General features: G+C 50.9%; 1 protein-coding gene across 18 annotated transcripts; it reads left to right on the forward strand.

Annotated features, from left to right (window-relative positions):
- Positions 1-735: 735 nt before the first annotated feature.
- LOC120647204 lies at positions 736-11,734 on the forward strand. Of its 18 annotated transcripts, XR_005664720.1 has the most exons (11): positions 744-1,752; positions 1,920-2,000; positions 2,096-2,151; positions 8,214-8,640; positions 9,141-9,209; positions 9,310-9,380; positions 10,000-10,067; positions 10,138-10,242; positions 10,377-10,510; positions 10,858-10,932; positions 11,405-11,734. XR_005664720.1 is itself a non-coding variant. In XM_039923887.1 (5 exons), the coding sequence occupies exon 1, from the start codon at positions 6,936-6,938 to the stop codon at positions 7,728-7,730; it is 795 nt and encodes a 264-aa protein (XP_039779821.1). In that variant the 5' UTR covers positions 6,615-6,935; the 3' UTR covers positions 7,731-9,380; positions 10,138-10,242; positions 10,377-10,510; positions 10,858-10,932; positions 11,405-11,734. The 18 variants fall into 18 exon arrangements, 4 of the variants coding, with proteins under 4 accessions (XP_039779821.1, XP_039779844.1, XP_039779837.1 ...); XR_005664724.1 differs by having other exon boundaries at positions 736-1,752; positions 8,214-9,209; positions 9,324-9,380; XR_005664722.1 differs by lacking the exon at positions 10,000-10,067 and having other exon boundaries at positions 747-1,752; positions 9,324-9,380.
- Positions 11,735-15,637: the final 3,903 nt, after the last annotated feature.

Genomic DNA, 15,637 nt, shown 5'->3' on the forward strand with positions numbered 1-15,637 from the left:
ATATCCCTCGTGGCCGGTGTTCATGAAGGGCGTGCCTCTTCCACAACTGGAGAAGCATCGCTTTTTTTCAGAGCAGCAAGCATCAGTGCGGAAAGATGTTGAGTGTGCATTCGGGATATTAAAGAAGAGGTTCAACATACTCGCCATTCCCGGACGTTCTTACTCTCAACGTACTCTTGGGTTGATCATGCGTGCTTGCATTATTTTGCACAACATGATCATCGATGACGAGCGAGGCGGATCGTTTGACGAAAACTATGAGACTGTCACTTCTTTCGTCGGACCAGCGATCCACTACAACGCACCGCCGAGTCTAGCAATTCGCCTTCAGAGAGAGGCCGCGATGACATCAGGGCAAGTATATTCACAGCTTCAGAGGGATTTGATTGAGCATGTTTGGAACAAAAATCATCATTAGATTTATGTAATTTTTTTATTCTTATGTAATTTCCTTTATTTTAAATTGTCGTGGAATTTTTATTTCGAATTTTTATGTAATTTCCGAATTTTTAAATTTAATAAAATGAGGTTATTGTGTCCATTTAAATTATAAAAGAACGTGTTCTGAAATGGTTAAGTCTGGAATGGAGGCGCTGATGTGGCGCTGACGTGGCTGTGGGCTGAGGCTGCAGGCTCACTGATGGAGCGCTGGGGTCGAGTGGGCTGGCGAGAGCTGACGTGTCGTTGATGTGACTGTGGCTGCGGGCTGGGGCTGCAGACCCGCTGTTGGAAGCCGTCTAAGGAAAGGCAACGCGCGCATGGGCGCGCACAAATCACTAGTCAGCATGAATCACGCGCCGCGGGACGCCCCGTCAATCACGCGAGCCCTTCCCCTCCCCTCCCCTCCCTGGCGTTCACCCCAGTCCCCTCCCCTTCCCCGCAGCTGCTCCCCAGTCCCCTCCCCTCCCTCGGGCGCCCATACCCTCCCCCGGCGCTCCTCCCCCGCCGGCGCCGCTGCGGCCGCGCGGAGGCCAACGACGGGCGGTGGCATGCCGCGCGGGAAGAAGAGGTGTGAGGGGGCACGGGATCACGGCGCGAGGAGGCCAGCGACGGGCGGCGGCATGCCGCACGGGGAGAAGCGGCGCGAGGTGCGGTGGTGAGCTGCGCGAGGGAAGGTGGGGTGCCCATGGCGGCGGTGCGCTGGCGGCGGCAAGTGGCGAGGCCGCTGCGCGAGGAGAGGCGCGAGGCCGCGGCGTGTGTGTGGCGCGAGGAGAGGTGACATGGCGGCGAGCGAGGGGCCGCTGCGTGAGGAGGGCCTCCAAGGTCCTCTCCTTCCACGCGCCGCCACCGACGTCCGCTCCTGCCAATGGGTGCCTGTCCTCCGGCCCCGGGACGCCGGTGCGGGTGTTCCTCGATAGCGGGTGCGTGCGGGTGCTGGCCATCGACAGCTCTGCCGCAACGCTTACGAGGCTCGAGCCCGGGCGGTAGCAAGCCTGGACCCTGTCGCGCGCGTCGCCGTCTTCTTCGACTTGACCGCGAGCGCGGGTGGCGTGCTGGCTGTGACCTGTGATGTCAGAGGCCCCATGGGCATCCGCGGTATTCGGCCCATGAGGCGCTCGCGTTCGTTGCCGCGAGCATCGGGATAAAGTGCTGAGGCGGCCGGCGCGGGTGGTGGGCGGACGCTCCGGTGCGTGTTCAACGACGCGACGCTCAGGGACACCATGACGTCATTGCTCGTGCCCTGCTATGACCTCGCCACGGCCGTGCCCTCCGACGCAGCACTCGCCAGGCGTCACGGTGCCCATATCTCAGGTCCGCCCCTGCCCCCTACTTATTGTGCTGGATTAGCTCATGAAATTGCCCCAAAATTAATAGTTGTATGTTCACTTGTTTAATTTTACTTTGCAAATACTCCATTCTTGACTTCACTTATCTATCTTTGTGCTTCTCCAACTGTGATTATGAGATTTTGTGATCAGATTAGGAGAGGTTCTTCAATTCCAAGGTGTGCTTGCCAAGTGGACAGCCACTGCCACCGTTGTTTGACTTTTCAGCAGCTGGTAATTTCTCGATACACTTAACGATGTTGTTGTTTCGTTGTACTCTTGTCTCAAAGTACATTTGGAAAGATAATTAATCTCTGGCTTTCCTGCAGCAACGTCAATTCCACCACTGCACCACAATGTTATTTCCTCTTCTGAAACTGTGAAGGTAGCAATCGGATACTTTGTGTTGTGGGGATTTTTAGGGGTACCCACAGCCGGGTGGCGGAGCGCACCCGCCTATTCCCAGTGAGGGAGTACTCGGGGAAGTACTAGGCGATGGGGCTGGATCTTCGCTGAGACAAGGACTCAAGAACACTCGATTTAGAGTGGTTCGGGCCGCCGGAGCGTAATACCCTACGTCCACTGGGAGATGTATTGTCTTGGTTGTGTGAATGAACCTATCCTCTGCTGGCCTTGGCTCTTGCCCAGCCTGAGGTTTTCTAGCGGCGCTCCCCCCTTTTATAGATCAAGGGGGAGCGGATACATAGGACGTCGATGCCCCGACAGGTGGGCCCAACGTGAATGCGGCTACAGTGGTAGCGAATCTTTCCTTCGATATGCGTACTGCTGCTCTCCTGTCACAGGGGTCTTCTCTTGTTCCGTCAGCTAGGTGCCCGTTGGAGTAGCGTAGCTTGCGGCGTGGCCTGCTGAGGCTATTATGTAGCGTCATAATGGGTGAAGCCGAGCCGTCGTATCCGACTGTTACGGCAGACTGGCAGACGCGGCATGGGCGGCGCCATCGGCTCCACTGCCTTGGTAATACGCGATCAATAGTGCCCCCTGGTCAGTCAAACGCCTCGGCTTCCACTATATCAAAGTGGATGTCCACCTACTGCAATGAATGCGAAGGTAGGTGGACCTCAATATGGAGACCAAGGACTTCATACACGTGTCGGCCCCGGACCGCCCTGAGGCGGGGCGTCCAAACTTTCCCTTCGAGAGGGGTCCGGTTGCTATCCAGGACCCTATGAGGGGTCCGGGACCCCGCGGGGGTCTGGATTCCTTGGGAGGTCCGGAGCCCTGGCTGCTTGCGCTTGAGCGCCTGTTTTTCCTGGGACACGTGGCGTTCCCAGACCTTCCCCGGCCGCGGAACAGGTCCGGACCTTTGTCGGGAGGACAGGACTTCGGACTGCAGGGGTCCGGCTGTTTGGTTGTAGTCAAGGATGACTACTAAGGCTCTTGCCTAGTCACAGCAAGAGGGGGTACCCCAGTCCTGGGGTACCGACAGTGGCCCCCGGGCCCACCTCGGGAGAGGTATGAACCCGCGGGTGGGGCCACCACCGTGATGTGTTCCGACGCAACTTGATTGCGTTGGTGTGCTCTTGGAGAGAGTGGGCATCCCGGACCCCTGAGGCCGGTATGATTGTTGCCTGGTTTAGGTACTAGAGTGCTCTCCACGGGGCGACGAAGGTGTAGGCTTAGGGTACAGAACCAAGCTAAGCGGCTACACGGACTTCGGATCGCTCAGGGGGTAGCACTACTTCCCGGACCCGGCTTTTGTCGACCGTCTCCGCCGGAGCGGGCCACCGGAGTGGACTTGGAGCGACCGGGGCGAGCGGTCTCCGCCGGAGCGGGCCACCGGAGTGGACTTGGAACGACCGTGGCGAGCGGTCTCCGCCGGAGCGGGCCACCGGAGTGGACTTGGAGCGACCGTGGCGAGCGGTCTCCGCCGGAGCGGGCCACCGGAGTGGACTTGGAACGACCGTGGCGAGCGGTCTCCGCCGGAGCGGGCCACCGGAGTGGACTTGGAGCGACCGTGGCGAGCGGTCTCCGCCGGAGCGGGCCACCGGAGTGGACTTGGAGCGACCGTGGCGAGCGGTCTCCGCCGGAGCGGGCCACCGGAGTGGACTTGGAACGACCGTGGCGAGCGGTCTCCGCCGGAGCGGGCCACCGGAGTGGACTTGGAGCGACCGTGGCGAGCGGTCTCCGCCGGAGCGGGCCACCGGAGTGGACTTGGAGCGACCGTGGCGAGCGGTCTCCGCCGGAGCGGGCCACCGGAGTGGACTTGGAGCGACCGTGGCGAGCGGTCTCCGCCGGAGCGGGCCACCGGAGTGGACTTGGAGCGACCGTGGCGAGCGGTCTCCGCCGGAGCGGGCCACCGGAGTGGACTTGGAGCGACCGTGGCGAGCGGTCTCCGCCGGAGCGGGCCACCGGAGTGGACTTGGAGCGACCGTGGCGAGCGGTCTCCGCCGGAGCGGGCCACCGGAGTGGACTTGGAGCGACCGTGGCTGACAATCCGATGAAGCATGTTACCGGACCTCATAGTAAGGTGCAAAGAAACCAAGCCTTATACTAGAAGAGAGCCCGGGACCTCTAAAGTCAGCAGTCCTGGATACTAGAGTACTTGTAACAGGGTAGTGAAGTACGTAAACTTAGGGTACATTACCAGGCTAAGCCACGCGGAGCTTCTCTACCCCAGGATACAAATACCACTTCTCCAGAGCAGGTCCTTAGGGGTCCGGACCGCCTTCCAGCTAGAAGGGGTGTCTTTACCTGACCACAAGCCAGCAACTTAACTTGGATTGTTAGCAATAAGGGAAACTCCGGTCAAGAGAAAAGAATAGTTAAACCAAGGCGAATAAATGTAATCAGGGTGGAGCCTAGGCAAAACTGAGGAGGAAAATCTCCTTTATTATTGTGGTTGTCACGGTATACATCGGAGGTCGGGATTACGAGGACGGACCTCCACCGCTCCGGACCGCTTTTGCCTGTTTGTGTGATAGGGCCAGAGGTCGGGTTTACAAGGTCGGACCTTGACCGCTCTGGACACACACGTAGACACCACGCTATTACAAAGGAGAAAATCTCTCATTCCTTTCTTAGGAGTAACCTACGGCTGCATGCTATACAGCGTGTTCTTCTTCGGAGGTGAAGGCGCCCTGAACGTGCCTGAACCGCATCATCCAGCATCACCTCGGGAGCTCGGGGGACCCCTCCTTGCCTAAGAGCTGTCACATGCTTACATGGCATGAGACAAATTCTTTGGCTTTGAATGGAAGAGGCCCCCTCCCCCTGCCGTCGCCGTTGCCGATGGAAACCAGAGCCCTTGCGCAGCAGATGGACCGGTGCGACGCGTGGAGAAGTGCGGTCGTTCGCCGGCTTGTCCTTGGTGCTAGCGCCAGGGGCCCCCGCACGAGGAGGCGGGGTCCTGTCTGCAGCAGCACCGAGTAACGCTGAGGTGGATCTCCGGCGCTGGAGACGGCGGGACGACACGGTCAACTTCCTCCGGGATGGCCGTCGGCTCCAGGCTCCATGTTGAGAGAAAGCCTTGAGCCGACACCATGCCACCGCTGAGGAGGCGTGGCCGTTGCTTGAGAGAAAACCTTGAGTCGACGTAGGAGCAGCGGCGCGCAGCGGCGCCTCCGCTGTGCGTTGCTACGCCGGCTCTGAGGTGTCGCGGTGGCGACACACAGCAGGCGCCGCTGCCGTGCGCCGCCGCACCGAGGGCGTCGGAGTGCCGGTGCCATAGCATGCGGAGTGAGTGTGCCTTCCTTCATCTTCAAGTTCGCCGTTGCAGAGGGAGAACACAGCCTAGAGGCCTGAAGATCCAGCCAACGCCTGTCCTCCCCACGGACGGCGCCAAAATGTTGTGGGGATTTTTAGGGGTACCCACAGCCGGGTGGCGGAGCGCACCCGCCTATTCCCAGTGAGGGAGTACTCGGGGAAGTACTAGGCGATGGGGCTGGATCTTCGCTGAGACAAGGACTCAAGAACACTCGATTTAGAGTGGTTCGGGCCGCCGGAGCGTAATACCCTACGTCCACTGGGAGATGTATTGTCTTGGTTGTGTGAATGAACCTATCCTCTGCTGGCCTTGGCTCTTGCCCAGCCTGAGGTTTTCTAGCGGCGCTCCCCCCTTTTATAGATCAAGGGGGAGCGGATACATAGGACGTCGATGCCCCGACAGGTGGGCCCAACGTGAATGCGGCTACAGTGGTAGCGAATCTTTCCTTCGATATGCGTACTGCTGCTCTCCTGTCACAGGGGTCTTCTCTTGTTCCGTCAGCTAGGTGCCCGTTGGAGTAGCGTAGCTTGCGGCGTGGCCTGCTGAGGCTATTATGTAGCGTCATAATGGGTGAAGCCGAGCCGTCGTATCCGACTGTTACGGCAGACTGGCAGACGCGGCATGGGCGGCGCCATCGGCTCCACTGCCTTGGTAATACGCGATCAATAGTGCCCCCTGGTCAGTCAAACGCCTCGGCTTCCACTATATCAAAGTGGATGTCCACCTACTGCAATGAATGCGAAGGTAGGTGGACCTCAATATGGAGACCAAGGACTTCATACACGTGTCGGCCCCGGACCGCCCTGAGGCGGGGCGTCCAAACTTTCCCTTCGAGAGGGGTCCGGTTGCTATCCAGGACCCTATGAGGGGTCCGGGACCCCGCGGGGGTCTGGATTCCTTGGGAGGTCCGGAGCCCTGGCTGCTTGCGCTTGAGCGCCTGTTTTTCCTGGGACACGTGGCGTTCCCAGACCTTCCCCGGCCGCGGAACAGGTCCGGACCTTTGTCGGGAGGACAGGACTTCGGACTGCAGGGGTCCGGCTGTTTGGTTGTAGTCAAGGATGACTACTAAGGCTCTTGCCTAGTCACAGCAAGAGGGGGTACCCCAGTCCTGGGGTACCGACACTTTGCTTTGTAGTATGCAGTTTGTGAATGCTGGGAGCATGATTATATAATTTGTGTTTCATCTTGCTGCAAATATTAGATGATTTAATGTTTTCATCTACTAAAGTTTACGGAAATACATGTATTAAAGTGTATGGCAATTCATCGAGGATTCATAAAGGGTAAAGTCCATTTTACAACCTCGTACTTGTCATAGTTGTCTGATTAACAACCTAGAAGTACAAAACCGGATAAAAAACACCCTAAACTATACAAAACCGGGCAAAACACACCCCTGGGCAGTTTTTTGGGCGGTTTTGCTGACGTGGCGATGTGGGGTCTGCATGTCAGCGCTGACTAGTGTGCCACCCCTATTCTCTTTCTTCTCTCCTACCCCGTCTCTCTCTACCCTCTCCCCTTCTCGCTCCTTCCAGTGCCGCCGCCGTCCTCTCGCTCCTCCTGCGCCGCCGTCGCCTTCCACTCACTCCACCGCTGCCACCGCAAATGTCCGCTCCCTGCACGGCGCCAACTTCCTGGTGTCCAGGCACCTGAAGCGCCGCCTGGGCGCGCCCGCCCGCTCGGGGCCCTCGGCGTCGTCCGCGTCGAGCAGCTCCTGCGTGTCCATGGCCGACACGGCGGAGTCGGCTGCCGCGCTCGCGCCTGCGCCGGCGTGGAAGCGGCGGGCGCGCGCGGAGGCGGTGCTTGAAGGGTGGGCCGCGCGGATGGGCTTCGCGGCGGGGCCCGCGCGCCGGCGCGCCGCGACGGCCGCGGGCGCGCTCCGAGCGCTGGGCCGGGGCGTGGCCGCTGCCCGCGTCCCGCTCCGCGTCACGATGGCCGCGGCGCTCTGGGCCGAGATCACGTCCGCCCCCGCCGCCGTGTTCAAGGGAGGGGAGGCCGCGCTGCTCCGGCGGCTGGAGGCCGCGGCGCACGTGCCGGCGAGGCTGGTGCTCACCGTGGCGTCGTGGATGGCGCGCGTGGCGAGCCACCGGGCGCCGCCGCCGCTGCCCGCCGAGGTGCTTGAAGGGTGGGCCGCGCGGATGGGCTTCGCGGCGGGGCCCGCAGGCGCGCTCCGGGCGCTGGGCCGGGGCGTGGCCGCTGCCCGCGTCCCGCTCCGCGTCGTGATGGCCGCGGCGCTCTAGGCCGAGATCACGTCCGCCCCCGCCGCCGCGTGCAAGGGAGGGGAGGCCGCGGCGCACGTGCCAGCGAGGCTAGTGCTCACCGTGGCGTCGTGGATGGCGCGCGCGGTGAGCCACCGGGCGCCGCCGCCGCCGTTCGCCGAGGCCGACGACGAGGAGGGCTGGGCCGAGTGCTCCTGACCAACCGCGCGCCGGTGAAGGAGCGAGAAGGGGAGAGGGTAGAGAGAGACAGGGTAGGAGAGAAGAAAGAGAAGAGGGGTGGCCCACTAGTCAGCGCTGACATGCGGACCCCACACCGCCCCGTCAGCAAAACCGCCCAAAAAACTGCCCAGGGGTGTGTTTTGCCCGGTTTTGTATAGTTCAGGGTGTTTTTTATCCGGTTTTGTACTTCTAGGTTGTTAATCAGACAACTATGGCAAGTACGAGGTTGTAAAATGGACTTTACCCATTCATAAACTGACCTGCCATGTTTGACTGGCTCTGCAGGTTATGGCTACTCGGTTCTAAGTTTGTTGCCTTTCTGGTTTTGGTTTACATAGCTAATGGTTCGTTAGTTGGTTGCCTACATAATTTGCGTTGTTTAATATGCCCGGGTGGAGTTCAAGGCACCAGTGGTCATGGTTGGGTGCAAGGTGAACCTGCTAGACAGGCAGGAGTTTAACCTTGAACATATCGTGGTACCCATCAGGCAGAGATTGAAACCTGAATTGGCTGGATAATTATAGCCTCAAATACTTACTATTGATGATATCAGAACCTGAGCTCGATATTCTGTTTTACCCAATAGCTAGGCATTTTACAAAAAGGCTCTCTTTCTAAATTGGTGACAGTTAGGTGGTTTCAACAAGTACTAAATCAATTCGTTATCTAAAAGATGATCTCTCCACTGCTACTTCAACTTGGGGCTGCAGAAGTAAGCTATTCTTCCATCTTTATTCTGCACTTTATTGTATTACCCGTATTTAGAGCTTTTATATGCCTTGTATTGAGTGAGCCTGAGATCGTAACCATTTTCCAGCTTAGAAATTGTTCAAATTATGTATACATGGTATGCTTCTCTGTACTTTAACCTAAAATAGGCCATAGAGATCAGCCATGACCTGTATGGTAGAGCTCTTGGATTTGTGTATAGGAAAAAAATGTTCTTGCAGTGTCTTTTATCTTTCGATTTTAAAGCTTTAACTCATGCAGTATCTGAATTGGTAGTATCATAGCCACCTTTATGAATTAGAGAAGGAGAATTTGCCCTTGCAGCTTGCCCTTTGATTTGATGCAGTAACTGTACCGTGAAATTTATTGTTTTGTCCTTGCATTGGAAGAATATAGTAATGATATTTGTCTTTTATTTTATTTGGATTTCTAGGATTTTAGTAGTACATATTTTGCAACAATAGCTTCTTTTGTTCTTTGCAGACCATAGATGTTTCACAATGATCTATCAGTGAAAAGATTTGTGGCCTTCGGTATTGCTAATTAAGGACGGTATGTCTGAGAAACAAGTAAAAATAACAAGGCTCAGAAGCATGATTATCCTTTATTTAGCTTATTTCTCTGCTAAAAATGTTCACTTGCATTTACTAAGTTCTTGGCGATCAGCAATAACCATGAAGAAAAACCAGACCACCTTATTGACAAGCTGATCAGCAGCCACAGGTATTATTGTTAACAATAGATACATATTTATAAATTGTATTCTGAATGGATTTATTACATAACATGCAGCCTTTTATTTTCTGTAAAGAATCTGTTTCACTGTTTCATGCCTGGACATAGTTTACTGTTGATGCTTATGCATTACTTTCTTCAGCAGTGCTTTTCTAAATAACATCTAAAGTCTACAGGAAAGTACTTGTGCTTTCTTTGAGCATCTAAAAATGTGCATTCCAAATAGCCTCAAGAAGTGAAAGTGTTCCTCATGTCAGTTTTCTAGGATTTAATAGAATCTAGCAGAAATATCATATTGTTTGTGCCATGTTGCATCTTTCTACTACCTGCAATGTGTTAAAAAAAGTTAAAACACCGTGCATTTATCAGTAAATTATTGGTTCAGGAAAGGATAAGATACATTTATTGGGTTCTGGGTATAATGTTTCTTTAACCATGATTACTTGCAAGTTAAATTTGATCACTTATAAAATGAATCTCGACTCCAAGATCATGATGTTCTTGCTGCTATTGTTCCATGATGTGTGTTAACTTAATACGATAATTATTAGTCCATTGTCTCCCATTGTCTCGGCTTGATGGTCTGATTTGTACATTGGGTCTTGAGGCATGGAAGGGACTATCAGACCATCAAGCCGACTCAGAACAGCTTGAACAGCTTGGCTTTGCTTGTAGGTCAGATTTGGATATCACTTCTGAATTTAGATTTTATCACTTCACTTCTGAATTTGTATTTCTCTTTCAGTTAAGTACAGTACGGGCAGAAACACATTTGATCTTAAATCGCTGATGGAAACCATTTCTACTCCAAATCAATTGGACACTACGCATTGGTGATGGAAGCCTCTAGGTAAATTCTATTGCCATAATTAAATATGGTTTGCTCTCTGCTACAATTTGATGGATGATGGCTTGATTCTGATGTATGCCTTGGAATTGATGCATGATGGCTTCATTCTAATGTGATGCCCGATTGAATCGTAGCAAACATCATTGCCCAGCACCAGTTGCTTCGCTGTTCTGTGGTGGCTTGAAGGATGTTTGCCGGTTATCTCTGCCCGAGGGCCCTGCACTAACATTGCTAATCATGCCGCGATGTCAACTCCACCTAACACAAGGTTGGTGATCTGCTAATCATGCACAGTTGCACTCCAACCATCGTTAATTTATTGTAGTGATTACCATTCTGATTTTCTCTGCTCACTGTTATTTCAAGATATGCATATTCTTCCTTCCGGTTTTCAAGGGAAAGACATTTTGTTACTAAAATTAAGATTCTAAATGTCTGGGTGCATCCAATGGGTGTGTTGCCATGATCTTTTAGTAGAATCTGACATAGTTGCCTTTTACCGAGCCTTGGAGTATCTATACAGCATGATATCACAAGTTCATCTAGCGCCATCTGTTCTGGAGCCATCTGGCCTATCTTCCACTTATGTTGGGATCCCTGTGATTTCTTGTTCAGATGTTGCTCATCTAGGGCTGCATCGGCCACAATGCCTGAGAAGCACCTCTAGGATATGATTGCATCAGCCACAAGGTACCATTCTCCTGTTAATGTTACTGTGTGAACGTGTCCCAATGGGCTGAATTGAATGTTAGTTTCATTCTTTAATTGCATGGTTTTTGTTCTAAAAGGAATGCAGTTAAGAATAAGCAAATTTGAGCTATCTGTGATTCAGATTGAGATTTATGTCTTTGAACCTACCTTTTGGAATAGAATGTGTGAAAGTTTGTTTAAGAGAATTGTTGATATTCATACTTCCCTGTCTCCTTTTTGTTAGTAGTACAAATTAGTCCAACTGCTCTCGGATAATTACTTGAAAAAATATTTCATTAATTGTATGTGACATTAATGGGATTTTTTTAGCTATTTATAGTGATTCCTGACATTGCAAGTCACTCCGATGTTGATTTGTAGAGAACAGCTTAACGTGAAGGTCCATCCTAGGAAATCAATTTTACATTAGCTTTCTGATTCGTAGACCGCCTTGGTTTTCTTTGATTTGCAGTGTTGACACAAAATCGCCTAATTGAGGACACTGACCATGAGGGGCTCACGGCTGAGGTATTTGGTTGGAGCAGACCAATATCGTCTTGGAACAAATGGCCTGTCTAGCATTGTACCCAAATCATAAAATCTGGAAAGTATTTTTTTCTTCTGAAACAATTTTTTTATTCCCGAACAATTTTTTGTATTGCTGGAACAATTAAAAAATTATTTCGAAACAATTTTTTTTGTTCTAGAACAAATTTGACTGAATGTGTGGGCTGGTTTGTTGGGCCAGTTTAGGCCCAAATCATAAAATCTGGAAACTAATAAATATACTAAATTTTTAGTAGGTGTTTGATACAATTCAGTTATTTTTATATAATTGTTTTTTAAAAAACGTGCCCAAATCATAAAATCTGGAAACTAATAAATATATTAAATTTTTAGTAGATACAATTCAGTTATTTTTAGATTGTTCTTTAAAACACGTGCCTGCAGCACCTACTAGTCATCTGTAAAGGAGGAACAAATTAACTAACGCTAGCTACACTACACATGCTTATCTGCTTCCTCTTGCAAGCATTTATACACACATATTGTATGTAGGCCAACATACCCCTCCGATCCATAGTTTTTTTAAATCGTCAGTAATTTGGAGGCCAACACAACACTGCACGATTGGAGGGAGATTCTGAATTAATGTCAACTGAAATTAAAATGTACACGCATATGTAAAGATCGACTTGACTGCTGGGGCCAAGCCTGCGGCCTGGGAGTCAAGTCACAGCAGATCCATATGCAGCACATACGTACATTTGGCGTTGCTTGATTGCTTCCACTTGGCATGCATGAGGATCGGAGGAGGATCCAAGAAAATACCACTGCGCGCAGTGCGCAGAGATGCGAATGCGATGCCATGCCATGCGAGGTTTGTTGTAGCTGCTTCTACTGTTGGACACCGTTTTTTTTGACACGTATCAAGGAAAGCGATTTTAATAAAAATAAGGTGGCCGATTTGAAAAAAACCAAAAGATGAACATGGTTGGAATTGGCCGATAGAGCCTGTTCGATGGACCAGAGGAATATGCTTTGAAGATGCTGATTCGCCCGCTCTGGTGCTCGGCCGATGGAGAGTTGCCGATGAAGTCATGGAAGGAGAAGAGGACCCGGACTCTATGAAAATTTTGACGATTCGGTTGTAATATCTTAGTATAGTTTGAAATTAGGAAGTCTTTTCTTTATAGTCAAATAATTTTTGCCGTAATTGGCTAGAACTCGATAGCGTTAGGCTATATATATATATATCAGTTGTAAGAGACCGAAAAAACTTGATACACATCCAATACAACAATAATTTACAATTCCTTTTGCACTTTTTCCGGCGATTTTGCCTTTTCTTTTCTCTTTTCGACGAGTTCTTTCGAATTGATCAAGGACGTCTCACATTCGAGTGATTTGATTTGCTGGTGAGTTTTTCATTTTACCGAGTATATTTGAGCTTTAGCTACCGGGCGTATCGCTGTGGCTTCGTTCAGATCTATTCAAAAGTTATTGAGTTTATCTAGGCTTTGATCTCGAGCATATCGCTATTTTCTCGTCTAGATTTATTCACAAATTATCGATATCGGCTAGATTTGTAGGTTTTTCTGTATTTTTTTGGCTATTATCACATCTATTCGCTAGAAACATATTAGATCGGCTTTAGGTTTTGGATTAACATCTTGTTATCTCAAAAGCTGGTTTAGATCTGTTTCGAGCATCACATTATCTGAGTTACACATTCGTAGCTTAGATCCTGTTATATACGCACAATCGGCCACTTTAAGCTGATTCTGCTGTTCTTCGCATCGGCTGATTCCGCCGACGCGCTTATTTATTACACGCACGCATTTAATACCATTTTGTCGTTACCGGTATCGGCATAGCCTGCCGATACGCCTGTGTGAGAGATATTCGGAATTACAGCCGATACGCTCTCGAGTTTGACTTTGTTTTATCCCTTGCCAATTACAGGTCAAATTGACTGGCACGTTTGGTTGACTTTCCGGAGCTTGGTGAACACTTGCCTTCGGATTCCAGTGTGTTGATTTTTGCGTCAACACATCTTTTGGCACACTCGGTGGGACTGAAAGTTTCAACATGGTGGAAGTTACTGAAAAATCTGATGTGAGTGAAGAAAATTACGTTCCTGTTCCTGAAGACAAACTCAAATAAGATCAAAGGAAGGAATATGAGGAGAGGGTGGAGAATTTTAAACGTGAATGTCTCAAGTCATACAGTGTCACCAGATCTGGTGATGTCATTAAAAAGTTTAATCTCTCATCCTTCCAGCTGTTGACAGAAGTGCAGCGTGAGAATAAGATGATAGATGCAATTAGTTAAGCTGTGGCACAGGCATTTATCAAGAGTGCAATAGTTATGGGCAGCACGGTACACAACGCGGTGGTCAAGACTTTTACTGAAGGCACGTTTCCAGGTTGCGTGGGTCCTTGTTACATGGAGCCAAGTCAGATGCAGTATACACCATTGGAAATATCTATGGCAGCAGTTTTGTCGGCTCCAAATAGCCAGGCAGGGACAAGTAACAGTCAGGCAACCCCACAGGTTACTACCGCAGCATCAACGGCTGCGGCAGGTCCTTTCTACTCAACTGCTCCGTCTATTACCACATCTGTGCAAGATGGGTCTGCGTCCGTGTTTCCAAAAAGATAGAATCCTGCCACTGGGTATGGCATGCCTCCTGATTTCTTCTCTACGCCACCCAAGATGCAGTCGAATGCATCGGCTACTCAGCCGATGACTCTTCGGAATGATCCATCGGTCACCCAGCCGATGGGATCCCAACAGAATGCATCGACAGCACAGCAGTATGTACAGGGCACATGGAGTCCACAGATGGCTGCACAATCCAATGCATCGGCGCCACCGCCAATGACCCCGCAGCAGCGTCTCGCAATTATGCTCCAGCCCCAGTCTCCTACAGAAATCCTGCTTTCACAATCCCCTCACCAGAAAGGAGTCAACTAGGTTTTCCATGATCAGGCGACTGGACAACTACGATATGTCAATGTGTCGTACATGGATACTACTGGCCAACAATCGGCTAGTCCATCGGCTCCACAGCCAACGATGACTCAGCAGACACCCAATTGGGTAGCTCAACATGCACACCAGATGCAATCGACTGAACAGCCGACAAATCATATAGCTCAGCAGATGCCAGCGGTTGATCAGCAAGTTGATTGGAAGGCGAAGATAGCTGAAGTGATGAGGGAGCAGTTTGGCTTGAGGCCGAAGCAACAATCTGTTATGTACAAAACTCTTTATCCTCCGGTTTATAATCAGATTCCTCTCCCGCATAAGTACAAGATGCCTGACTTCACAAAGTTCTCAGGGCAGGGAGAAGTTTCCAAAATGGAACATGTCAATAGGTTCCTTCTACAGTTGGGAGAAGCAGGCAATCATGACGCGCTCAGGGTTAGGTTGTTCTCCTTGTCTTTGTCTGGATCGGCCTTTGCTTGGTTTACCACCTTACCAGCAAACTCCATATTATATTGGGCCGATTTAGAAAGACAGTTTCATCAGTTCTTCTTCTCTGGAATTACTGAGTTAAAGTTGACTGATTTGACTAGTTTGAGACAGAGAAACGACGAATCGGTTGTTGCTTTTATCCAAAGGTTCAAAAATGTCAAGAACCGGTGTTACAGTCTGATTCTGTCCGATCAGCAATTGGCCGTTGCAGCATTTAATGGGCTCTTGCCACACATTAAAGACAAGTATGCATCGCAAGAGTTTGAGAGCATTAGCCAGATCGCAAGTCGGATGACAGGAGAGACTTGATCTTATGAGTCCAAGAAACCTTTTCAAAAAAAGATAAACTATATGGAATATTCCGCTAATGATGACTCTGAAGAGGAGCAAGAGACGGTCACATCGGTTGAGTGGATACAAAACAGCCTGAAACTTGCGGGTTTGACATCACCAAAGCCGACAAGATTTTTGACTTGTTATTGTCGGAAGGGTTAATCAAACTCAAGCTATACCACAAGATCCCATCGGAGGGCGAGCTCAAGAACATGAAGTACTGCAAGTGGCACAATGCTACGTCGCATGATACAAATGAATGCAAGGTCTTCCGGCAGCAAATTCAAATGGCTTTCGAGCAAGAGAAGTTGAAGTTTGAGACTCCCAAGAATACGATGAAGATTGACGGACATCCGTTCACTACAAATATGGTTGATGTGGCTAGAAA

This window comes from Panicum virgatum, chromosome 1K (assembly GCF_016808335.1).
Source record: "Panicum virgatum strain AP13 chromosome 1K, P.virgatum_v5, whole genome shotgun sequence".
NCBI classification, from domain to species: Eukaryota; Viridiplantae; Streptophyta; class Magnoliopsida; order Poales; family Poaceae; genus Panicum; species Panicum virgatum.

What these genes read in the sequence shown, in the direction of transcription:
- LOC120647204 (XM_039923887.1), top strand. Translation starts at nt 6,936, where the DNA reads ATGTCAGCGCTGACTAGTGTGCCACCCCTATTCTCTTTCTTCTCTCCT.